The following is a 26122-nucleotide window of genomic DNA, read 5'->3' as shown; positions in this document are numbered from 1 at the left end:
ACTTAAATATACTTTCAAGACTTTAATTCTCAATCAACCTCAAATTAAGGTTTATTTGTTTAGATAAGTCGGAATTCTAAAAGATTCTAATAACTCTTAAACTTCTAATCCAAATTAGTTTTAATTCTCTAATCATTTTCCTTAATTGATAAGGAGACCAAAAGTTTTATATAAATAACCCGTAAAGTAACATTCTACGTTACATCTTCCTCTTTTATTTGTTAATTTATTTATTATTTTAATTGTCCATTAAATTGTATGCACTAAAATTTTAATTTTCTAACATAGTTTGTAACACTACAAAATTGTCTACTCTTATCTTACTTTGCACACATGTATAATACCTTAACTCTATAATAATAATGACGATTATGGTGATGATTATAAAATAAAATCGGGGTATTACTCAATGTCTAACAAGCATGTAAACACAGCAATACATGTTCCATATCTCAGAGGTAATCAATTGTAGGAAAAAAAATCCATTAGCAATCAGTGAAACCCAACTAATATCTACCCCAAATATAATCTATGGTGAACCACTCAAACAAAGATGCTAAACTTTCAACATCTTGTTGTATATTCTTTTTCTGGCATGCTTTGATGGTTTTCCCTTCCAACCAGCATGCTGAATAAAAACGAAACTGCTAGCTTTCTTGCTACCATAAATGCAAATGCATAAATGCTCTTTACATGAAAAAGAGGTATCAATGTCAAGTTGACATTGGCGTTATGTATATATCTTTGCATATCCTTCTCTTTCTATAACTCAAAAGTCCTTTAATTTTGTCATGCATTTTTATCTATAGTTGCTTTTGCCTTTTGTGGATTCATCACTAGATTTTAGTATGATCTTAACCTACTCTGCAATCCTCTCTTATCTATGTTATACTAATTAATTACAAACACAGATATGTGATCAACAATGATTAGTTTCTTACAAATCCAAAGCCATTCAAACTTTTGAGATAAGACTTAATCATTGACATTGTATGCCCTTTATACCCACCATGTAAAAACTCCTCTCTTTAGATTCCCTTCTCAGTTTCAGACCATGCAAACCTAAAAATATGGTCTTGTCAGTCCAATGACCCAAGTTTTCACAAAGCGCAAAACATCATAATGCCCCCATACTCAAAGCTAGAATTTCACGTATTCTACTGTTCCTAAAATGTCAGAACTGCACCAACATTGTTGAACTTAGAATCATCAAAAGTTACCAAAACCAAACCAAAACCCACAATTATTTCACTTGTACAAACCCCTAAAAACTTTTCTTCAAGAAAAAAAAGCCCATTTCACATCAGTATTCATTAGTCATTACACAAAATTAATTAAAAAGATAAAAATTAAACCCAAAAAAATAATAATAATAACATAAAAAGTCAAAATATTTATTAGTTAATTAATCACTTATACTCATGATCCAATAGGTTGTTCTTCTTCTTGTTGTGGTGGTTCCGAAGCTGAGTCATCGGGCCCTGATTCTCTACGGCGGTGAGTATTCTTGTTATTGTGCATCCACACTTTGAGCACATTGCGTTTGACACCAATTTCCGAACAGAACTGGTTGAGCGCCACGTCATCGTGCCTCTGTATCCTCCACCCAATCCTCTCAGCGAACTCTAGCATTTTCTCCCTCTGCTCCTGCGTGAACTTAGTCCTAAACCTCTTCGCACTAGTAGTATTATTAGTACTACCACTCCTCGTGATCGCCACGGGCCCCACTACTCTCTCCGGCGTCTCTGACCGTCCACGATCGTGATGATCACCACCGTTATGTTGATGATACTGATGGTGGTGGTGGTGAGGATGTCCACGTGGCACAGCAGCGGGGCCACCGTTGTACAACGCAAACATTGGTGGTGGAGAGTGCAGGTGCACGGGATGGTGATGCGGCGGCTCACCACCGAATACTTCCCTCCTGTGAAAATTGCGGTGACAGCCACATGCGGCGCACGTGAGCAAGTTCTCATGCTGCTGATCTTTAACAACGTTGTTGTTGTTGTTGATGTTGGTGCCACGTGGCATGAACTCGCCGCAGCCGTCGTTGGCGTGACCACCTAGAGAGGCCGCGTGGTTCCGCATGCACTCCTTGTACTCAACGGTAATAACGGTATTATTAACGGTCTTACTCGACGGGTTCATAACTTCCGGTTCACGATCAGCTACATCATTGTTGTTGTTGTTGTTGTTATGGTGGTTGTTGTTGTTGTTGTTCTTCTTAACGTCGTCGTTTTCGTTCTCGGACTTGGGGGTGTGGTTGTTGTAAGGTACGACGGTTAAGTCCATGAAAATAAAAGAGGGTTGAGTTGGGTTTGGTTTGGTTTGGTTTGGGTGTCTTGGTTTTTTTTAAGGTAAAATGGGATTAGATTTAGAGGAAAAAGAAAAGAGTAGGGAGTTGAGACAAAAAGTTAAGGTAGAAGAATGAGGTTTTGTGGGTTTGGTTTTGTTTTTAAGAATGGAGGAATTGTGATTCCAAAGTTGAGGTTGTCGTAGTCATCATGACGATGATAATCGTTAGGTAATTCAGTGAAGATGAGGCGTGAAATGCATTTAAGACAAGCGTCCCTAGGGAAGAACAAAGATGGAATAGAATAGGTTTGGGTCTGTTAACTTACACGTGTCGGTTTTTTTTTTTTTTTTTTTTTTGGTCTCTTCTACTTTGTTTACATTTTTCTTGTACAATCTAATAATGATTTGGTTCATGCTTATCGCTGTTTATTCTAAACTTTCTAGAGTGAGCACAGTTCGAAATTAACGTCTCTTGCTTTATTACTTTATTGGTTGAAAAATTAACTAAAACTTGCACTCTCTAGTCGTTTAAAAAGAAATTAAGAGAGTTTGTTTCATATTATGATTTATAATTTTCAAGGATTAAAAATGTATATATATAGTGTCGTGTTATTATAAATTTAAGAAACAAAGCTTTTTTTTTTCTATATAGTGAGGGATAGAAAATTGAACCTTAGACATTTTCTTTAAAAACACCAAGAGTTGTTAACAACTTAACCTGCTGAGCTACAACCCCATTGACAAATAAAAAAATAATAAATGATTTTGCATGACATGGGCATTACATATACCCTTAAATCCATAATAATTAAATTTTGATCATAAAATGGAATATCTTGTTTTCATAAACATATAGAGAAGATTTTTTTCCTGAGTAAAATTGCAAAAGATGGTAATTTGGAAACTTTGGAAAGAAAGCTGCAACAAATTCTTTTTAATAGAATTTCATTTTTTTTTTTCTTAAAGTACTAAATTTGTTAGTTCTAGATCGTTTTTGTTGTAAAGTTGAGATGTAAAAGCTTTGTTTAAAATGGATAAAATCAGTTGATCCGATATGAGTTGTTTGCTAGATACTTAACCCTGTTGTTTGAACTTTAATTGAATTTTAATCAATTTCCCAATAATTTATTCAGTCTTTCAGAGGTGATTAATCCTTGGGAATTTGGGACATTGTTATAATAAATCTTGAATTCAAATATCGTAAATATAAAAAAGCCATTAAATTGGAATGCATTTCCAACTTGAATTTCTGATGGTGTCGGCTTGGCCAAAGTTTTCCTAGCTATTCCTATGTCCTAAGTTGAATTAAGATTTCATTGTAGAAAAAGAAAACTAAAAAGAAAGAACCCAAAATTCATCAAATCTTTACCAGTCTTCAAAACCATGATTGTTTTAAAACTATTTTCAAATAGTACAATTCCATATCTGCTCAGAAGGCTGAGATATGTCTAAAACCATGATTGTGTTACAACTTATATGCACAAATTCAAGACACCATCAAGTGTTTAAAACATTATAACCGTGCACAAGATGAAAAAACATATTCGAGAAATATTTATAATAAAAAATGCATAAGTTTTGCATACATTAAGAATTTTTTTTTTTTTTAATAAATTTTAACCTTCAGCATCCAATGATTGCGTTTTACCATCTTTACCATCAAATCAAACTATTAATTGTTTTTTTTGTGTAAGTAAGAATTAATCAAACTGTAAATTTCTTCTAAGAAATTTTATCAATTGTGTGACGTTTGATGATTATTTTTTATCACTTTTTTTTTATAAAATTTTAACTTATAATATCTGCTCTTAATAATAACTCTTTATCATCAAACTAAGATATCAATCAGTTTTTAGTATAAATAGGGATTAAACCGTAAATCTCTTATTTAACTACAAAAAAACATTATCAGTTGAACTATAATCCAGATATATCCATGAAGAAAATTAACCTTCAACCGGGTGGTGTCGGCCACAAGAATTTTTAGAGTGACAAAGCCAAAAACGTGAATACTGATTACCGTAAAACACACACTGTCAGTCACAAACGACCACGTAAGAATTCCATGGAACAAAACCAGAACAGCACAAAAGAAAAGAAAAACACAAGAACGGAATATCGATCGTACTGTAAATGCAACACACACACGTGTCCGTACGCGATTGGTCCAATCACAAAAACGTCCTGCCACAGAGAGCTCGTGAAAGGTCTACGTCTCATTATCAACAAAACGTGGGACCCACCACGTGGGTTTCTGATAAAACCCGATCAGAGAGGATCGGACGGCCCAGATTGCACTTTAAGCGCTGACGAGATCTTTGCACTATATGGGGTCGCTATATAATAAAATCTAATGTATGATATTATTTTTTATATTTCATTAATGAAGTTTTTTTTTTTTTTTTTTTTCTTTCTTTCCCGCACGTCACGCTTTTCCCGCCATGTTGTGTTGGGTCCACAGAAAATTGTGACACAGTTTAAGAGAGAGATAATGAGAGAGAGCGTGGCTTCCAAGGTAACAGAAGAAAACAGAAGCCCACCACCACCGTCCAATAGAGGCTGTAGTTACTGACACTTTCTCTGCCACACGTAATAATCCCAAGGAATCCCAAATTCCATTGTTTAATCCAAAATAATATATTATAAGGTTGATTGAATTTTCCATCTAATTTCATTACGGGAAGTCTTTTGTAACCAATGAATCTAAAGTGCCGGCTCGAATACTTAATTCAAAAGTTTTAGGTTTTAGTTTCGTTGTCAGCCGTCCTCCTTGATAGGCGAGTAAGTCCTTTCTAAGGCCTCCGACTTTCCTTGATTTTGGTATGAAATAGCCTCCTCTCATCTAAGCGACCATTTCAGGTTAAGAGTTATTGTAACACTTTACATGATACTCGGTAGAAGTTAAGTGTTTCAAGTAGTACCAATTAGGTGAAAATGTTGGTATAGTTCAATCAAGACCCTAATAGTAGACGTGATATTATTCATTATTATCATATGAAATGAGATCAATGAGTTAAGTGGTTCAAGATTTCAAGTATAAACTTTTTAGTGAATATGTTGTGTCACGATAATAGTTTGACATAAAGTCGATGAGTTTATACTAAAAACTCTCTTTTTTATTTAACAAAAAAACAAAAGTAAAGGTGCATATAAACAATAGTGGGAATTGCACATAAAGTATTAACTACTCACAATTAACCACATCTACCGTATTATAAAAATGGATAGAATGAAATTGAGTGCATTCCTAATTTTTTTTTTTTTTTTTTTTTGAGAAACATAAAAGGTGACTCATGTGTGTTATCACAGCCGACCACACCTCACAGATATATCGCTTGTGGGTACTACCAGAACATAATGGTGCCTGCGACTTGGATCATTCCTAATATTATTGTTTTTAAATACTAGAGAGTTTTTTTTTTTTTTTTTTTGGAACTATTTGATTATGGAAAAGCTAGCTTATTAGTTCTGACGGGGTTGTTTTCTTGTTAAATGTTCATACTTGCTTGCCTGCTCAATGCTCCCAAGTCCCAAAAAAAAGAAGGTTCATACTTAACTGATTATGGCTGTTGATACTTGATTGTGTTTGACTTTTTACTGCTATCAAATTCAGCTCTTCAAGTGCTAAAGAGATGAAACTAATTTTAAAATGTTTGTAGCTCGAAGATTCATGCGAAAATTTTTTTATAATGGAATGACCTGCATTATTACTTATAGTTGGACAGTATGCTAGGGTTAATTTGATATTTTTTTTCATAATTTAATTAACGTGATTTAAAAAAAAAATTATTGTTAATAGTAAGTGTATACACACATCATAAAAATTTGCCTATTTCAAATATTTGTCTTCCTAAAACTTTATAATTGAAAAAGTATTTCATGTAACGAATATACATACCATCAATTTTACAACACGTGAATTTTACATGATTATAAGACCTACACTATAAAAAATAATGATGCATTTAGAAAATACATAATATAATTATTACGGCGGTTGACATTTAGGCATTCTCTTCCACACCCAAAATTCTCATAATCTTAAAAAGGAGAATGTGGACTATTTTAATATGTTTTTAGCTCAAGGATCGATGTATCTAAGGGATAGCCTTTTTTTAAAAAAAAAAAATTGTTTGGTTGCTCAATATGCTAAAAGAATTCCTTCCAAATAAAATAGTAGTAAAAGAATAATCTTGAAATGAGAAAAATACTAACATAACGACATGCTAGTTGTTAGGCATACCCAAAATCTCTCAAAAAATATTACATACATAACAAATTTTATAATTTTTTGAGTTGGTATAAATTATGCTTAATACATCATTTTCATAAGACAATAATATTATTTTTATTGTACGCCAATTATAAGATGTCATTAACAATAAAAATAAAAAAAGATTACAAACTTTATAATATCATTATATTTATTGCTCAAAATATAAGAAAACTCATAAAAACTGCCGGGATAGTCCATTTGGACCTATACCAGTGGTTTTTTGTGGCTGTAATCGCAGTTTAAAAATGCTATAACCTTTTGTAGTGTTCCTCACAAGTCTGCCGACCCTTAAGTCCTGTGAACAAAGGAAAATTTGGCTCCTACATGCAATATAGGTATTCATTAGGGGGAATGAAATTCAGAAATTATATTGATGAATAAATGAGTAAAACTTGTACGTTTTGTCTTCGTACAAAAGTAAAAGCTAATAAAATGGAGAACATATTTATTAGCTTTACAGCATACGTACAGAAGACAAAGCTGTAAAGCTTTGTGGTGTTGATAGCATAGCAGTAGGGTTTAGCATTATTTAAGAATCAACCATGCAGGATTCCAAGTCTGGGTTTCAGGAGTAGCTATAGGTTGTTGCCTGTTATTCAATACAGAACAGATACACACCTAACCCAAACCTGTGTTTGGATTTAATATATAGGTATAATTGTGGGAGATTTTGTGTTCTTAGACTTATTGTTAATAAACTTATCTATAAAAAATAAAAAAATTGTTATCCCTACTTTTATACACTAATCCAAACAAACCATCTTAACAATTGTGAAAAAATTATTATAAATTTTTTTTATCTCTAAGCATATTGAAAATTTTATGTCACAAAATCTAACAAATAATTATTCTAAGTTGATCATTAATTAATCAACTGAAAAATCCGTTCATTCCATGTGATTTTATTTTATTTATGCTCAGCCAAAATGCACATTAATTTTCCTTATTGCACTCACTTTTGGGGTTTATTGAAGCCCAAAAATTAAGCACAAAGTCTCATAGAAAGAAGAATTCTTCCCTCTTGCAATCATAGTAGCTAATATCTACATTTTTGTTAAGAATTTTATAACTCAATGAAATAGTCTAGTTTTTTTAACAAAGATATCCAAAACTCGAATACCTTTTTAACCGCATAAAATGTGTGTGTATATATATATAAATGTATTTTTTTTTTTTTTTTGTATTTTCTATATGTATGATTTTAAATTAGGGGTTGAATTTGAAAAGCTAACACTACACTATATAATATGTGTTTGCGTGTGTACTTTTTTATATTGGAGCCTAAGAAGCTACAAGAATTTTGTGCTGTAAAATATTGCTCCGACAAGCTTTGCATCTAGTTGAATTTGCACGCATCCCCATATTTATCTGGATTAATATCAACTTTATTGATTTTATTATTATTATTAGGACATAAATTCCATTCTTAACTTTGTAATTGGCTTATTTAAGCTACTTCGACTTGTGCTTAAAACAAAAGCAAGCGTATTTAATAAACAGATTTGCAAGAAATCAATTGGAGGAACAGATTTTGCAAGAAAGCTGCCATGGTAACTACCACAACTATAAATCAATTTAGGGGACCACACTTTTGTCACTACTAATTTGTTTCAATGAAAGTTTTTTTTTTTTTTTTTTCTTATGCAATAATATTTCAACTTATGAGCTATGACATCTGTTCCATGAAAATTACTCGTAATCATCAAACAAAAACATCAATTAGTTTTTTTTGTCTAAGTGATATTTGAATACTAGATTTTTTATTTGACGACAAATAACTTTACAGCTAATTGAAACCCACGTCTATACTAAAAATTTCATAACAAGTATTTGTGTGATTCACTTAGAAGCAATGTACAAATTACAAAATATCAAAAAAAGAAATGGGGTCTATCCCCAATACAAAACTTAGTGACCTTACAAAGTGCTTTATTTGTGTCTTTACGAAAACAAAGCTCATCTTACACCCACCCAGCCACCCCAAAATGCTCTTATTGTTGGAAACTTGGAAATGTTGTTACAACTTACAAAAACTTTAATTTGATTGTACTATACATATATTAAATGTACAACAACATGTTTGATAAAATATTCACCATAAAAATAGTTATCATTCATTGGTGTTGAAATGAACATAATTTTGACCCCTTAAAATCACAATGTCGGTCAATTATTACTGTCAGATTTTAAGCAATACGTATAGCTAACACTTGGACCACATCATCCATCCAGTTTGGCCAATCTTTAATTTCACCATGTCACCAGCTCAAATCGACCACAAACTCATGAGAGAGATATCTCAGGTTGGGATAGTCCAGAAGAAATGAGCATGATCTCACCTCAGCTCAACCAAAAATTGGTTAACTTTAATACTAAATACTTTTTCAGATCCATACTAGCAGTTACAAGTTACAACCATTATCTAAAATTAACCACAACAATCAAAGATTCAAGAAAGCAAATAACCATAAAGCACAATAAAAACTCTCTATATACGAAAATCAAATCATTCATTCAAGTTATCAAAATCCGCTTACACTAAAAATTAATTATTGTCTTGTTTAATAATAAAGAGAAATCATCATTAACCGAACAATATCATAACTTAAAATTTTATCAGATCTATAAAAAACAAAGTTATCAAAAAATAAATAACATATTTCTTTTTAAAAAGAAATATCCACTAACTAAAACATTGGAGGTTTTGTGACCGACACCATACCAATGTCTTTCTTTTTTTTCTTTCTTTTTTTCTTTTTTTCTTTTTTGGTGAACAGATTTTTATTGTTTATGTCACTCATACAGTCAACTAATTTATCGATTTGATATGGCCAAGAAAAAGTCCATAATTACAATAACAATTTGGGCTAACTAATCTTATTTTTAATTTTGATTAATAATCACTTGTTGATTACACAATAGTATAGTTTGAAACTTTGACATCTCTTCCACCATCACAATTCACTCATAGTCTATAAAGCCGGTTATCAATTAGCAAACAGGATCTAAGCACAGGAGGCAAATTATTATAGTTTGACATATATAGTAGTTAGTGGTCATTCGCAAAAATCTCCTGCATTATTGGCTTTTTTATAACATAATTTTCAAAGATGAATCATTACAAGCGTAGTCCATAATTCACTGAAACAGTGGTCTTGTTGACATCTTTAAATTACTGTGTTATTGTGAAATGATTGCCAAGGGAAATCTTCTTCTATTTTCATCTTTTATCTTGGTTTCCAGTTTGCAATTTTCCTAAGAAAGGTGAAAGTGCTTCTATGACGTTAATCCACAATCAATATCATCAAAGCCCTATTATGTGAACCACGTTGCATTAATTGACAATGATCAATTTAGCACAAAAAAATTTACAAACTAAAGTGATAATTAATATAATTTTTGTCCCTTCAACAACATAATAAATAAATGTCTTTTTTTATTTTTTGTTTTCAAAGGGTTTCTATTATTTTTTAATAATTGATGATATATCCACTGATTCAACTTGCAAGATTTATATAATAAAATCTATAATATCTTTAACATCAATTTTTTCATATACACGATAAATATATGAATATGAAATCATCGCTTATATAAGAAAGCGCATAATGACAAGTGATCTTTTATAGTTAACACCTATTATGTAAGAAAATTTGAAGTGTTACAAAGCAAACATCTCTAATAACCTTGTTTTTTACTTACCAGATAAAATTAGTTGGGAAAACAATAAAAAACGGAACTAGATTATAAATTAGATGTCAATTAGTAAACAAATGATAACATAAGTAATAACCATGACATCTTCGAAAACCAATAATCTTATAATTAAGTTAAGTAATACTTCTTTTTACTGTAAAAAATATAGAGTTTTATATTTTGTTTTTGTTTTGAGATAACAGATTTGGGTTTTAAATATTTATAAATACTGATTTTTGTGATCAAAGCTATTTTATATTTTTTTATATAAAAATAAATAAACAAATAAAAACATGTAAAAACAAGTTCCATTTCAATCAAGCATCAAATTAAGATTTGATATAGATACTATCATTCTTATCAAGAAAGAGATAGATACTGTATATGATTCATACCTAACATGTGAAAAGTGAAAAACATATATACCATAGCAATTAAAAAACAAGGGGAAAAGAAATATGAAAAGCTATGAAGAACAATCTTCTTGATTCTTGAATAATGATAATTCAGTGGTCCTCAAAGCATGTCAGCCTACCCCGCCTGACGGTGCAGAAGCAAGGACCCACTGGAATGGTTTAGTTTAAATGCAGTGACCTAGACCTAAATTGATTGATTCTACTAGAATGTTTAGCTTCTAAAGCAATCTATATTTTTGGCTATGTTGGGAGATATAGGCTTTTTCTTTAAGAGGTCTCTAGGCATGTTGACTTGATATAACACTATCATTATCATTAGTTCTTAGTTACGTCAAATTGGTGGAGACATAAGTCTTTGTCTTTGCTTCCAGAACTTGACTTAATATAACACATTTGAATTTAGAATACAATGTGAAAAGGAAAGTTTCCAATGTAACATTTACATTTTGGAAACTTTATTACTTAACATTTAATAATATCATGCTACTCCAATAGTGGAGCCAAGCCATGAAATACATTAACTATAAATTAAAACTTTATTAGTTCATACAATATTAAAGATGCGTAATTTTGAGATTCAAGTAATAGTCTAGTGTTTACTTTAAAAAAAAAAAGTGATAGTCCAATGATAATGAGATCATTTATAGTAATTTATATATGTGATTTAAGCTCTGCTCTCCCTCTCCCACTATCTATCTATCTCAAAAAATAGAAGCATAATATTTTTGAGTGACAATATATTATTTCTTCCACTTCAATATGACAATTCGATCGATTTTTAATTGTAATTTGATTTCTTTTCAACCTGAAATTTAACACATATTTTTAAACAATTGTTTGCATCAATTTGTATCACAAATACTGTCTGCATCAATTTGTATTTAGAACTTAGACACTTCAAATAGAGAAGAATAATGGTAAAACTGAAGGAGCATATAACAAACCAATACCAACTATTCTATAAGGGAAGCAATTTTTTTTTGGATAATTTAAAGATAAAGCATTATGTTAAGGCAATTTTATTTTAACTTCATGGTAAAATAATTAGGCCTTGTTTGGTTTGTCACTCACTCATATCCCAACACTCATAACTCAAATTTCCTCACTCAAACTCATATCCCAATATCTCACAACTCTAACTCAATAAAACCCATAACTCACTCTCATGCTCAGTTGGCTAAAGATTTTCTCAGCTATCTCAAATTCAAAAACCCACCTTTCTGTCACTCACTAGGTCCCACATAGCATTGATTGCACTGCAAAAGCACTACAACAGCAACAGACTACCCGCATGTAATACCTCTCTCCTCTTCACGCCCTTCCCACAAAATCTCATCACCTTCTCTCTCCATTCTCTCCACAACTCCTCTGTTATCTGCAACTTCTCCTCACCCAAACCATTGACCTTCTCCTCTACGAAACTAGAGCAAAAGATTTTCGGATGGATTACAAGAATGCTTTTGGACCAGGTTGTGCTTGTGCTGTTGGTTTGGGAGAAGGGAAAAGGGAAAGTGATGAAGAAGAGTATAGTTTAGTGGTTGGGAAAGTAATGAGGAAAAATATCCATTACTCACAAAAGCCTGCGGTGATGGGACGAGACACTGCTATGGGACCCATGTTTGTTGGAAATAAACAAAACTGCCACTAATAACTCAAAACTCTTAACTTGAAAATAACCTCACCGTGTTTCCAAAATTGCTCACCCATCACTCAAAATTATGAGATATCATCACTGAATTAATGGTTTGGAAATTCATCCAAACAAGCATGCTACCTGTGGGCCTCACCGATTTTGGGTTATGAGTTAACAAAACTGAGATTCGTTAACTCAATTCAAGAAAATCCAAACAAGGCCTTGATGTCCAAAGTCTGGAATTCCAAAATTCCATGACAAAGTATTCAAAGTTTTTAAAATGTTTTTGACCATTCATATTAACAACTAATATGTAGTGAATTCAAAACTCTATCTATATCAAAAACCAATTAATCTTGACCATATATGAAACCTAAAAGCACTTGGACCCTGAAGGCGTAAAAGCAGAGATAAAGAGAATCATGTGGGCAAACTTTTGTGAAACACACATTAGGCGGATTAGATTAGCAATGGCCCATTTTGTGTTTTCAAATCATTACTGACAGTGACGAACCAGAGAAGAAAAGCAATGAATAATACTGAGAATAGATTCATACAATGCATGTACATCGGCTTCCTTTAGCAACAAACTAAGGAAACATCCAACTAACATAAATTAGATTATAGAAACGGTAAATCTAAACCACATAATATGCTGAAGATCCAACAAGAACTCCATGTGGACCAAGTACATGTTGAAAAACGTTTGGCACAACTACCATTGCAGGGTTGTCTCACACAACAAGACATGCAGACCAAGAGTTAAAGGTCTAGAACCTCGACTCTCAATCACTACCTGAGTTGGAAAACGACTTATCTTTATGACCCTTTGTGCTAGTTGCTACTGACAGTAGGACAGGCCACACTATCTTGGTCCACTAGGACAATCCCGCCTGATCCTTCTTTCAGCGAGACATTCATCACAATCCCCCACAAGGGGTGTGGTGCTTTCTTCCAAAGTCTTGCTGAGGACTTCTCGACCTAGGGCAAGCTGTTGGTCTTCTTTGCACAAATAGCACTTCTTATTGGTAAGTAACACGCTTCTTATCAATAAGCAACAAGCGTCTTAAACCCACAACCTCACTCTCCATCTATTATTATTATTATTATTATTATTATTATTTTGACGTAGAATAACTTTGCTCAGATTAGTTGCAAATCGCAAAGCATACTAAACAATTGACCTCATTGTTACTTAATCAAACTCCTATGGGCAACTAACCCTAATCCAAACTAAGCAGATTATCCTCGTCTATAATGAGAGTGCGCTATAGCTCATTGTCAATCTTCACATGCATGCCAAAGGAAACATCTATTTAATGAAAACCAAAAACCATGATACTAGTAGCAGCAAATCCATCTGCATTGGTTCTTTCTTAGCTCTGTACTTTCCCAGCAGAGCAACTAAGGAAAAGGAAAAAGAAAAACACATCTTCCAATTTTCTTTGCTGGGCCATATGCAATTATGTATTGTTATGGGCTCCATTAATTTTCCAGCCTCAGATTTAAAGCTAAACAATTTTTTATTGAGTCCTTTCATAGTCTTGCAAATAATTCTCTTTGTTAAAACACTTTCAATAGAGCAGAAACTTCTTCCCCCCAAAAGAAAAAAAGAAAAGAAAAAGAACAAAGTCTGTTGATGGAACCGAATGCTACATTTATATTTCATTAACTAGGGTAATACACTGATAAGGGAACCCATAAAGAATAAAATTAATTCTGACAATTGAGGAAAAGACCCAGATTGTAAATGGCTGCTAATAACCTATATATACATATCATCCTTCTAAAGACCCAAACTTCTATATATTTAAAGTGGGAGACCCCGTTCATATTGTGTGAAACTATAGGCTATGATTTACAGCTCGTTGCCTCTCTGAGTGCAACCAACCAAGGTAGTCAGACTCTTCGTCTGATTGACTTGGTGGAGTTGGTGGAGTAATCCTCTTCCGGATCAGCATTTCTACGGTTGGGCACTTTCTCTTCCGGCCACCCCTAATCCTGGATTGAAATTGCTCGTCTGACTCTTCAAAATCACCCTGAACCCGAAGCAGTATGATCACAGTCATGAACTTCATTTTCTAACTTTGTCATTAAAGGATGCCTACCCAGATTAATAATAAAGATAGTGTCAAATGATCCAAGCATAAAATACTTACGGTTGTATGAACATGGCACCCTGTCTTCTCATGCTTGTCTCTCACATGCTTGTGTGCAAATCTCATGCCACAACCAGAAAAGCTACAGGCAAAAGGTTTAATATCAAGGTGCACAGCCTTGATATGCTGATGGAGATTTGATTTCTGAAAACATATAACCAAGTGAGCAAACATCACCCAAAAAGGCAAATAAATTTGTTTTGACATGAGTAATATACTAATCTAAACATTTAGCAAAGCAAGTGAAAAAAAGGAAACTCTTAAAAAAAGTGCAGTATCTTACAGTTGAAAATGTGTGAAGACAACCGTCGTAGTGGCACTTGACTCTCTCCAGTGAAACTGTGTCTTCATGTATTTGTAGATGCCGCTTAATGTTCCTTCTTAGTTGCTTGGTTCCACATATCTCACAAGTAATATGTTGGTGGCAGGACTGGATGTGGGCCTTAAGACATTCTTCGTTTGAAAAATATTTCATGCAGCCAGGTTCGCAGCAGAGTGCCTCCACTGAGTCTAATTTAACTGCATCAGTAATTGCATTTGTCAGAGCTTGCAACAGATAAAATTTCCAAAATTTACTAAGAATACATTTTTTTCTCATTTAAAGAACAATGTTACTAGATCATCTACAACACCAACTAAAGAACTATGTTACTGGATCATCTACAATATAAACTAAAGAAGACAAAGAAATATCCAAAAACAAAATTAAAAGTAGGAGTTGGAAAGCAGAGAAACTTGCCATGGGATTCCTCATGCTTTCGCAGTTTTGATGCAAATTTGAAAACCTTTCCACACCCTATTTCCTGGCAGACAAATTTCTTCGGGGATTCAGCATTAATCGGAGGGCAATCTTTGCTATGGAATTCTTTCACATGCCGTGTCATGTTGCCTTGGTAAGAAAATTCATGGCCACAATTCTCAATTGGACACTTAAAGAGTTTTCCTTGGTGCTGAAGCAGATGCCGAGTCAAGTGGTCCTTTCTTCTATAGCTGGCGTGGCAATCATCAACTGGACAAGTGTACAGCCTCTGCAACAAAGTCAAAAGTATCAAATACGTGTACACTGGAAAATATTATTAACAACTATATCTACATATACACGAACAAGAAGCCTTCAAACCTCAACTTGGAACATCGCGTGATTGAGGCTCGCTTGATGGAGCTTCTCAGGAGGTCTCCCCACCTGATACTAGTCCATTCAAGTCAGAAGATGCAGCCTCACGCATTTTGGAGTTCTTTTGTATGGGATCCAATGCTTCACACTTTCAAATTTCAACATCCATGAGTTTTTTTTTTTTCTCAAATAATTAGCAATCCCTGCAAAATAATTCACCTTCAATTGACACCAAAACTAAATAAATGTCAAGGACACAAACGGCCATAGACACAATTAGCAATTAGGAAATAAAGCAGAAACATTTGAGCAATGTCTTCAAACATGCACACCCACCACTTGTAAACCCCACATTTGCTAGGAGGTAACTGGCAGCTTACAATTCAAATGTACCACTCATGAATTTCAACCATGTATGTTCTACAAAAATTTAAATTCTCAGCTAAAAGTGCAAATAAGTTTCCAGAACAAAATCCACCACATAAGGTTATACTTTAAAACAGAACAACCATTTATATATATCAGCTAAATTTTGTACACAAAGCAACTCACAGTCTATTAAGACATTTGAACTTGTGGACCAACATAGTTACACAGAAATCTTGTGCCCAAATCAAAATAGCTCATAAGCATCAAACCCCAACACATAATCATGTCAAATAAGCCACGTAAAAGAAAGATACCTCAACCGAATGACTTTGCATGTGTTGCTTCAAATACGCAGGTTTTGTGAATGTCACACCACATTCTTGACACGTATTGGACTTTTTTCCTTCTTTTTCCTCTTCCCCATTAACCTGATTCTTTTCCATCTCTTCCTGAACAAAAGGAAAACACTAAAAACTAAGTAAGAAATTCAATAAAACAGATTTACAATCACATATCTTCCTCTAAAGGTTGTCACATAAGAAAATCCCACATTTTACATGTCATTGTACTAAGATTTTTTTTTTTTTTTTTTTTTTAAATTTGGTTTTTAGAGTTACAAACAGTGCTATGATAAAACTATCCAACACCAACAAATTTGTGATTAATTAAAATTGGGTTTAATCTTCTCTAAACAAATTCTAATTCAATTAAGGCTTGTTCTTTTCTATAATTCTCTAATTTGACATGTTATTTATTAATACGCATTGATCATATAAGTACCTTATAAAACAATTAATCAAAATTCACTACTATAAAGAGAGATGCAGACCTTGTGGTGAGTGAGCATATGAGAAGTAATAAGAGACTTCTTGGACCTGCAAATGCCACAGTACTCACAGTAATAACGCCTTATGTCTCTGAATATTGGCTTCTCAATCTCACCCATCTCATCCATCTCTGCCATTCAAACGTGAACATATTAAATATATTAACTTTATCCCTTTTTTACCTTTTGCAATAAAGTAAAAAAAAAAAAAAAAAAAAAACCCTCAACCCAGCTGAGCTTGTAAATTTTAATCTGAACCCAGGGCCGGCCCTTCCTTTAGGCGAGTTAGGCAACTGCCTAAGGCCCCCAAGTCCCAAAATTTTAGAAAAGAACCAACCGGGTAGTAGAGGATTTAGTTTCAAATGAATTACAAAAATAATCTGGCACATCCTTTTAACCAAAAAAACAAAAATTTTGGTAAATCCTATTAAACATTGGTTCTAAACAAAATCATTGACCAAAAATCAACCAGATAAACTACAAATCCGGTCTAAGAGATTAACCACAAATCAAAACAAATAAATCCTATTAAACATTGGTTCTAAACAAAATCATTGACCAGATAAACTACAAATCCGGTCTAAGAGATTAACCACAAAACAATCACAAATCAAAACCCTAAAAATTTTACCTTTCTCTCTAGTCTCTGCTCTCCGCCTCTCTCTAGTCTCCAGTCTCCACTGTTCAGTCTGTCCTCAGCCTCTCTCTGATTCTCTGCTCTCCGCCTCTCTCAAGTCTCAACTGCTCACCTCACCTCAGGAATCAGGTATAAAATTATAAATATTTGGGCCATTTTTTTTTGTTAAGAACTTAAGGTAACTTTGTTTATTTGGGCCCTCCCAGGATGGTTTTGTAACTTTGTTTATCACTTATCAGTTTATCATTATGGCTGCCTGGACCCTCCCTGGATTGGGCGTTAAGTTTGGGCCTTCAAGTTTTTTCTTTTTTTTTTTAAAAGCCTGCATTTTTTTTTTTTTTTTTTTGGTTATAGATAGGATTTGTTTTGTGTTTTTTTTTTTTTGTGGGTGGGTCTTATTAATAAATCTTGTGTCAGTGTTATGGCTGTGCTTAAATTTTTGTTATGTTTGTACTTAATTTTTTTTTAATTTATGCAGGTTGAGATTACTAAAAACTTGTTATTATTTAGTAAAACTACAACAATACTTTTTATATAAATCAGGTTCTATTTCTCATTTGCTCTACACTTAAAAGTTATTTTTTATTTTAGTCTTTATAAATATATTGTTTGATTAGAAATGTATACTAGAAAATATGCATCTGGATATGAAAAACTTAAAAAAAAAAATTAATTAATTAATTGAGTTTCAAAAAGGATCAATGCATAAATTTGTTATTAGTAATAAACAAAATATAACACAAAATTTAGATGAAAATATCACAAATGAGCAAGAAATTCACCAAAATAATTTAGAAGAAAATGATGTTCAATTTTGCAATACAACAAATCTTGATAATGAACTTCAAAATAATTTAGAAGAAAATGAAAATAATGATGAAAAATATAATATAAAAATATTAAATAAACATTAAGTTAATTAATATATAAGTATAAAAAAGACCTCATTTTTAGTTCTCGCCTTAGGCCCCAAAATGTCTAGGGCCGCCCCTGTTTCCCTCTCATCCTCTCTCTGCCTCAACCCACATCACATCGTGCTCCATGACTGACCACCAAACTCTCCTTCTAAACCTCTATGGCCAGAGCTTTTCAAGCTCATCACCTCCAACCACACACCACTGTCGAAACCCAGCCAAAATCAAATCACGACCACCACCACGGCCAAAACCCAGCCAAAATCAAATCGCAACAAAAACCCAGAAGCCCACCAAATCACAAATCAAATCACACCCACCGAAATCAAAGCACAAAACCCACAAAACAACCAAAATTACAAAATGAAAACACTGAAAGTGAACCCAACGTTAAAAAAACATATATTGGTTTTGTTATTATATTTTAGAAGAAGAATCATCTTGTTAAACTAATTTTATATCCAAATTAATCAAACACATACCACAAGCAAGAATGATAGACTGAAAGCAAAGTAAAAAAAAAATGGTATTTCCCAGAAAAGTGTTTTCAGAAAATAGAAAGGGTAAGCAAAATATAAAAATTATTTGCTTCATAATCTCAAATAAATAAATAAATAACCAAAAATCACACACCATAATCCGGTGAAACCTCGTGAGCAACAATTTCACCTAAGAGGATCGTCTGAGTTGAGAGGAAGAAATTTTCATAGTCTTTAGCTTGGCAGCACAATCTTCAATTTCCTTTCTTGACGTGGTTTTCGCTCGCTCCTCTCCTGTTAGCCTAGGTGACGTATAAAGAGAAATAAAAGGAAGAAGAACAAAGCACCGCGTAAAAAAGAAGAAAAGAAAAATGGTGAGAGAAGAAAGACGGACCGAGATCAAGTGTACTGTCGTAGGTATTTTTTTACATTTCTTACTCTCTTTTTTTTAACTTTTTAACTCTCCTTTAATATATTTTATTTAATGGTTGAAATTGAAAGTTGTTTTTTCAACTTTTAATCTCAGCCATTAATTACAATTGCATCAAGGTATTGCACCTGAATTTGAAAAGGACTTATGTTACACAGACACGAACACGGGAATACGGAAATTTTTGAAAAATAAGGACACGACACAGCGGCGACACGACGGTTAAATAATTAATTAAATTTTATATTTAGGCACATTTTTTAATATTTTTAGACATAAAATACATTTATGTCTAGAATTCAAATTATGTAAAAACTACAAATAAGTAAACTAACACCCAAAGTAGTACAATAATACACATAAAATGTTTAGAGTACAAACCATAAAAGGATAACAAGTTCAACATCAAACTAAAAACATAAAAGGATAACAAGTTTTAAACTTTCAAGATTATCACAGAACAACAACATCATCGTCATCAACATAGTCATTATTCTCAACAATACTTGTCTTCATCTCTGGCTCATCTAGTGTGAGATAAGCAATCTCAAACAACTCAGGTCCTCCAAATGGTTCATCCCAATTATCTCCACCAATGTCCCACTTCTTAGATTCTCCTATAGTGTACTCGAGTCTCCTCCTTGAAAGAAGTCGAAGATTAAAATGAACAAACACTAAATCTTCAGCACGTTTAGGAGTAATTCTATTCCTCCTCATACAATGGATGAAACCATATGTACTCCAATTCCTCTCAGCACATGATGATGAGCAAGGCTGTTCAAGAAGCTTTAGAGCTAAAGTTTAAAGCAGTGGTAAACTAGACCCATAAGTTGACCACCAAAGCATTGGATCGAATTTCCACCTATCCTCCATGTTATCCTTATCATAAGTCTTAAATGTTGAAAACAAACCAAACTCCATAATAGCATTCTGCCAATCATCAAGATCAGGAAAGATCCTTTTAAGGCACTTGTTTCTCTCCATTGAAATTTCAGCATCCTTATATGGCGCAACACGACCTCTGACTTTCTCAATCCATTGACCAGTATAATACCTAGTTAAAAGCAAATAAATAAGTACAACTAATGAGTTTAGTTTATTTATTTGGAAATGCCTAAAGAATATAAACGAAAAGATTAAAGAGATAGAAAAATTACTTCGGATTCAAGGAGTGGGCTAGGCAATGAAGTGGTGTGCAATTTTTAGTCCACCGTTCAATGAGTATATTGTATACCACATCATAGAAAGGAGACTCCTCATAGTCTTCCTTGCCTTCATGCCGGTATATTTCTTTCTTCACATTTTCTATCATGGAATCCCACGTTTCATACACCTTATGGAGAATAGGTGCATCCGTGTCAGCCACCCGAAGCATCTCATAAATAGGTTCTGTGAATCTCAGAATATATGCAACCTTGTCCCACCACAAATCATTCAAAACATAATGCCTCACAGTTTGAACTTTTCCTACATCATCTTCTCTATATGACATCCATTCCTCACTAACGACCATATTTCAAAGATTTTGTTTTACTTGAAACAATCTTTTAAGCATGAGGATTATTGAAGCAAATCGTGTTTCAACAACAGCAAGTAACTTCAAAGGGGAATATGAATTAAAAATTACTAATCTCATAGAATGATTTGTGATGAAAATACGAATGAAAGTTGCCTCATCTGAAACTTGTGTAATCCAGTTACATTCATTATATGCAACCTCATTCTACAAAGAGTACTTAGGTGCACATATATTCTTCAAAGCCAAATTGAGGGTATGCACAACACAAGGTGACCAAAATATATGAGGATATTCAGCTTCAACAATAGATCCTGCAGCCTTCATAACAGACGCATTATCAGTAATAATTTGGACAACATGTTGATGCCCAACCTCACCAATGACCTTTAGAAGCAAGTCAGCAATGAAGTGCTTGTCTTTGTACTCTTTGGTACCATCAATGGATTTGATAAAAAGTGGCCCTTTCTGTGATGTAGTCATAAAATTGATAAGTGGCATTTTTTGTACATCTGTCCACCCATCACTTACAATGCTTAAACTATTTTCTTTCCAAGTGTCTTTAATTGACCTCAACAACTTCTCAATATGTGCCCTCTCTTTTTGTAACAAAATTCTTAATTTATTGTAACCCGGAGGAATATAACCCACTAAATTATTATTAGCTGCAAACTTGATCATCTCAATCCAATACGGGTTCTTAGCAAAGTGAAAGGGTAAACCAGCAGAATAAAATGTCCTAGCAATAAGAAAATCTAATTGCTTTTGACATTGATTGTTAAAAGCCTTCTCCAAAGGAGAATTCACAACCCCTTTTTTTTTTTGGAAAAATGGGATGACTTGTAGCTGTACTACTCTCCCTACTGCCCAAATTAAGACTAGTAGGAGAATCAGTTGGTAAAGACACTAGCTTAGGCTTCTTCAATCTACGCGAAGATTCCTCAAACGCATCTTCTAATTTCTGCATTTCCTCATGATACTCATCTCCAATCTTGGCACATACTTGTATTCCAAACTTAGGCAGTTTTAACAAGTGTGCCTTCACCTTTGAATAAGACCCCTTGAAAGTTTTTTCACAATAATTATATTTGAAAGAAACATTCCCACCACCAACACTTGCTTTTTCTAACCTAGTAACATATTTCCATAAAAGAGCAGCAGCTATCTCAGCTGATGATTTCTCACTTTCATTTTCAGTATTTATTTTAGTAAAATCACCTACAATAGTTAACTTCAATAAATAAATAAAACTATAGTAGGACACATAAAAACAAATTTATAAATTATAAGTTATAACTAATTAAAAAAAAAAAAAAAAAAAGGACAGAGGGCACCCACAGGCCACAATAGCAGTTAAAAAAAAAAAACAAACAAAATGCGTTATAAATAAGTAAGTAACAGTACACCCACCCATTCACCAAAATTAACATCTGAAAGAAAGAAAGAAAAAGAAAAAAGAAACAGAGAGAGAACAAAGAAGAGAATCAGACCTGTTGTCCGCACCGAGAGAAATAGAGATCGGAAGGAACAGAGGGCACGACATCGACGTCGGAGCTTGCCGATCAGCCCGATCTAACTCCGGCGAGGGATAGAAGGCAACGACAGCGACAGAGGGAAGGTGGGTTGACTGTTGAGAAGAACTTGAGAGTTGAGATGTGTGGTTTCAACTTTCAATTTTTAGACTCTAAACATGCTTTATTGTTTTAGGGTTATCACAGAATCAACGGTATTGGTAAGTCCACCTGTCAAAATCTGTGATTTTTTTTTTTTTTTTTTTTTACTGCTGGTGTGTTGGTCGCGTCAGAACACGCTCGGCGTCGTGTCGAAAAAAAAAAAAAAAAAAAAAAAAAAAAAAAAAAAAAAAAGACACCACCGAACACCAGAATCTGGCGCGTCATCCTCATTCCGGTGTCCGACACGTGTCGGACATCGACATGACGCCAAAAATGGCATGTCGGTGCAACCTAGAAAAAGACAAAGAGACCTACACATACACATACATAAGCACGCATAAATACATACACATACATACATAAACATATACATATATACATACATACACATACACATAAATATACATATACATAAACATAAACACACATACACATAAACACGTATAAACTCACATAAACGTAAACATACACACACATAAACTTAAATATAAACATAAACACACATAAAGGCTCGGTTTAGCACACCAAAGTAACTAACGAAATTATTTGAGAATTGGTGTTAGTTTGCAATTTTTTCCAGTTTATATGAGGGTTTAATTAATCGAGCCTTTATGTGTGTTTATGTCTATGTATATTTATGTTTATGTATGTGTGCTTATGTTTGTTTGTTTTTGTTTATGTGTGTTTATGTGTATGTTTGTTTGTGTTTGTTTGTTTTTGTGTTTGTTTGTATTTGTGTTCATGTATGTTTATGTGTATGTGCGTTTATGTTTATGTTTATATTTATGTTTATAAATATAAACATACATAAACACACACACATACATAAACATGCATAAACATAAATGAATATAAACATAAACATATATGCACATACACATATAAATACACATAAATATACATACACATAAACATAAACACGTATAAACTCACATAAACATAAACATACACACACATAAACTTAAATATAAACATAAACACACATAAAGGCTCGATTTAGCACACCAAAATAACTAACGAAATTGTTTAAAGATTGGTGTTAGTTTGCAATTTTTTCCAGTCTATATGAGGGTTTAATTTTTCTCAGTCTGTATCTGTGTTTATGTCTATGTATGTTTATGTTTATGCGTGTGTATTTATATTTGTTTGTTTTTATTTATTTTTGTTTATGCATGTTTATGTGTATGTGTGTTTATGTTTGTTTGTTTTTTTGTATATTTATGTATGTTTATGTGTATGTGTGTTTATGTTTATATTTATGTTTATAAATATAAACATACACACATACATAAAACATGCATAAACATAAATGAACATAAATATAAACACACATGCACATACACATAAATATAAACATACACTTACACACACATAAACATATACATACACATACACACTCATACACATACACATACATAAACATACACACATACATAAACATAATGAACATAAACATAAACACACATGCACATGCACATGCACATACACATACACATAAACATACACATACACACACATAAACATACACATACACATACACACTCATAGACACACATACATAGACACACATACACATACACATACACATACATTTTTAGTTCTCGCCTTAGGCCCCAAAATGTCTAGGGCCGCCCCTGGCTGAACCCAATTGTTTTTAAGCTCAAATGGGTCGTTGAGTACATGAACATGCTACAAATCTGTACTTTTGTTCTTATTATTATTTATTTTTTTGCAGTAATGAAATAACAAGTACATAAATTTAATTTCTTAAAAAAAAAAGGGAACTCAACCCAATTGAGATTAAGAAATTTTAAGCGGAACCCATTTGATTTAAAGCTCAGATGGATTAAGTTACGTCTTCCTAGTTCCCACTTTCTGATAAAAATATGTGTTTTTTATGTTTGTGTGTGTGTGTTTAGAGAGAGAGAGAGAGAGAGAGAGAGAGAGTACCTAATAACAGATCGGACATAGTTGGAGTGCCAAGCGAAGCCGAATTTTGTGAGCGGTATTGGTTGTTGTGGTTATAGATTGAGGGTTTAAGAATTGAGATATTGGTGGTGGTGCCAAATGTGAGAGGCGGTGAGTCAACGAGAGATCTGGTGTTATGTTGAACAAACAGAAAAAATCACAACCCTAGAAAGCATACTGCTTTGCTTGGGCTTTGTGGGCTTTTCTTCCGGGCCTTTTGCTTTCGAACTCCAAACTTAGAATTAAGGGTTTTTTTTTTTCTTTTTTTTTGGGGTGGGAGAACTAACAAACTTTTTTTTTTTTTTTTTTTTTTTTCTTGAGTAAAAAAAACAAATGTACCATTAACCCCACGTCATGTAACGGTAAAAATAATGTCTCGTATACCACTAGAGCTTTAACGAAGGTTTACACGTAAGTCATGAAAAAATATATATAATTTATATAAATGATTATGTGTGTGGAATTAGTCTAATTTAAGAATGTTATAAATTATTGTATCAAAAAAAGAATGTTATAAATTGTCACTGTATCCCTAACTTTATTTGTAGGTTTATTATACATTAATAGTAGAAGTGGGGGATTTTGAATTTTTCTTTTTCCATTGAAGATACCATTAAGCTACAAGCTCTTAGGGTCCGTTTGGGAGTTTATAAAGGAATGGAATGAAATTTAAAAATCCTGTTTGGATGTTATAAAATAATTGAATGGAAAGTAAGTAACACCACTTGGAAGTGACATTGGAAGGAATGGAATTGAATCATTTTATAATAACATTACTATTATACCCCTTATTTTAAAGAACATAAAAAATAATCAATGAGAACTTATAATTACTTTGAAATGTTTAGTATTTGGTGGATGATGTGAAACTAGTTAGTCACAATTGGATCTGTGTTAGATTATTGAATTACAATATAGTTTTGTCAAGGTGAATAGATTGCATCACGCTAATTAATAATTTAACAGGTAAAGATAATGACATGAAAAATTGACAATAGCACAATTTCTTTATTTCAATTTGCAAATTTTTTTTAGGGGCTGCTAGTTTTAGATTGGATCTTTTTTGGTTGGTGTGCTTTACAATGGATTTGATAATTTAATACATCTCAATCTCCCAATTTCTTTAAAGAAAAAAGAAAATTTTATTGTAGTTAAAAAACAAGTTATGTATATTTCTATATTATAAAGCAATTCACGCATCACATATTTATTCTCAACAAAATAAATATTGTCTAACAATGCAAACAAATATCTTTTAAAAAAAAAAACTCCAGTAATGAGTCTTGCCAAAACAAAACAAAATAACATAATCCATTCCAAAACTAAGGTTAGCCAAAAAATCCCACATTTTTTTAATTTTTAGGCCTAGACATCAGTGTCAATAAGACACATTTGCGCTCATGATCTGGGTAACCAGAGAACATCGTCTTATATGTTGGATTTTCCATCAAAAATATGTAGGTCTCAGTCTTTGATATTGGATCTAAGTCCAATACGCCCAAAGCTGCGTGAACTTCTGCTCCATATGACTTTGAAAAGCACTTTGTCATAACTTCAGTCGCCCTATCAATTGCCTTTGATACATTATCAAATGATTGGGAAATTACATTCCCGAGTTCGTCATCTTCTACCAGTCGTCTTTTCTTTCTTTTAGAAGACATTGCATCTTGTGATGACACTTGAAAACGTACAACATTAATTTCTGGTGACCTCTGATCATC

General features: G+C 32.8%; 2 protein-coding genes across 5 annotated transcripts; both read right to left on the bottom strand.

Annotated features, from left to right (window-relative positions):
- Positions 1-1181: 1181 nt before the first annotated feature.
- Positions 1182-2555, bottom strand: LOC126699765 (zinc-finger homeodomain protein 2-like). Its single transcript, XM_050397731.1, has one exon. It carries the CDS (start codon positions 2290-2292, stop codon positions 1420-1422), a length of 873 nt encoding a protein of 290 aa, XP_050253688.1. The 5' UTR covers positions 2293-2555; the 3' UTR covers positions 1182-1419.
- An 11397-nt stretch (positions 2556-13952) lies between these two features.
- On the bottom strand, positions 13953-24560 carry LOC126699081 (transcription factor IIIA). 4 transcript variants are annotated; one of them, XM_050396635.1, is made up of 7 exons: positions 24384-24560; positions 16788-16915; positions 16273-16407; positions 15215-15503; positions 14759-14994; positions 14476-14619; positions 13953-14355 (listed from the first exon to the last, which is right to left on the bottom strand). In XM_050396635.1, exons 1-7 carry the CDS (start codon positions 24400-24402, stop codon positions 14161-14163), a joined length of 1146 nt encoding a protein of 381 aa, XP_050252592.1. In that variant the 5' UTR covers positions 24403-24560; the 3' UTR covers positions 13953-14160. The 4 variants fall into 4 exon arrangements, with proteins under 4 accessions (XP_050252592.1, XP_050252594.1, XP_050252595.1 ...); XM_050396637.1 differs by lacking the exon at positions 24384-24560 and adding an exon at positions 17416-17561; XM_050396638.1 differs by lacking the exon at positions 24384-24560 and adding an exon at positions 17417-17561 and having other exon boundaries at positions 16788-16907.
- Between the last annotated feature and the right edge of the window lie 1562 nt (positions 24561-26122).

This window comes from Quercus robur, chromosome 9, assembly GCF_932294415.1.
Source record: "Quercus robur chromosome 9, dhQueRobu3.1, whole genome shotgun sequence".
NCBI lineage: Eukaryota > Viridiplantae > Streptophyta > Magnoliopsida > Fagales > Fagaceae > Quercus > Quercus robur.
This window is presented reverse-complemented; position numbering and strand designations above follow the sequence as displayed.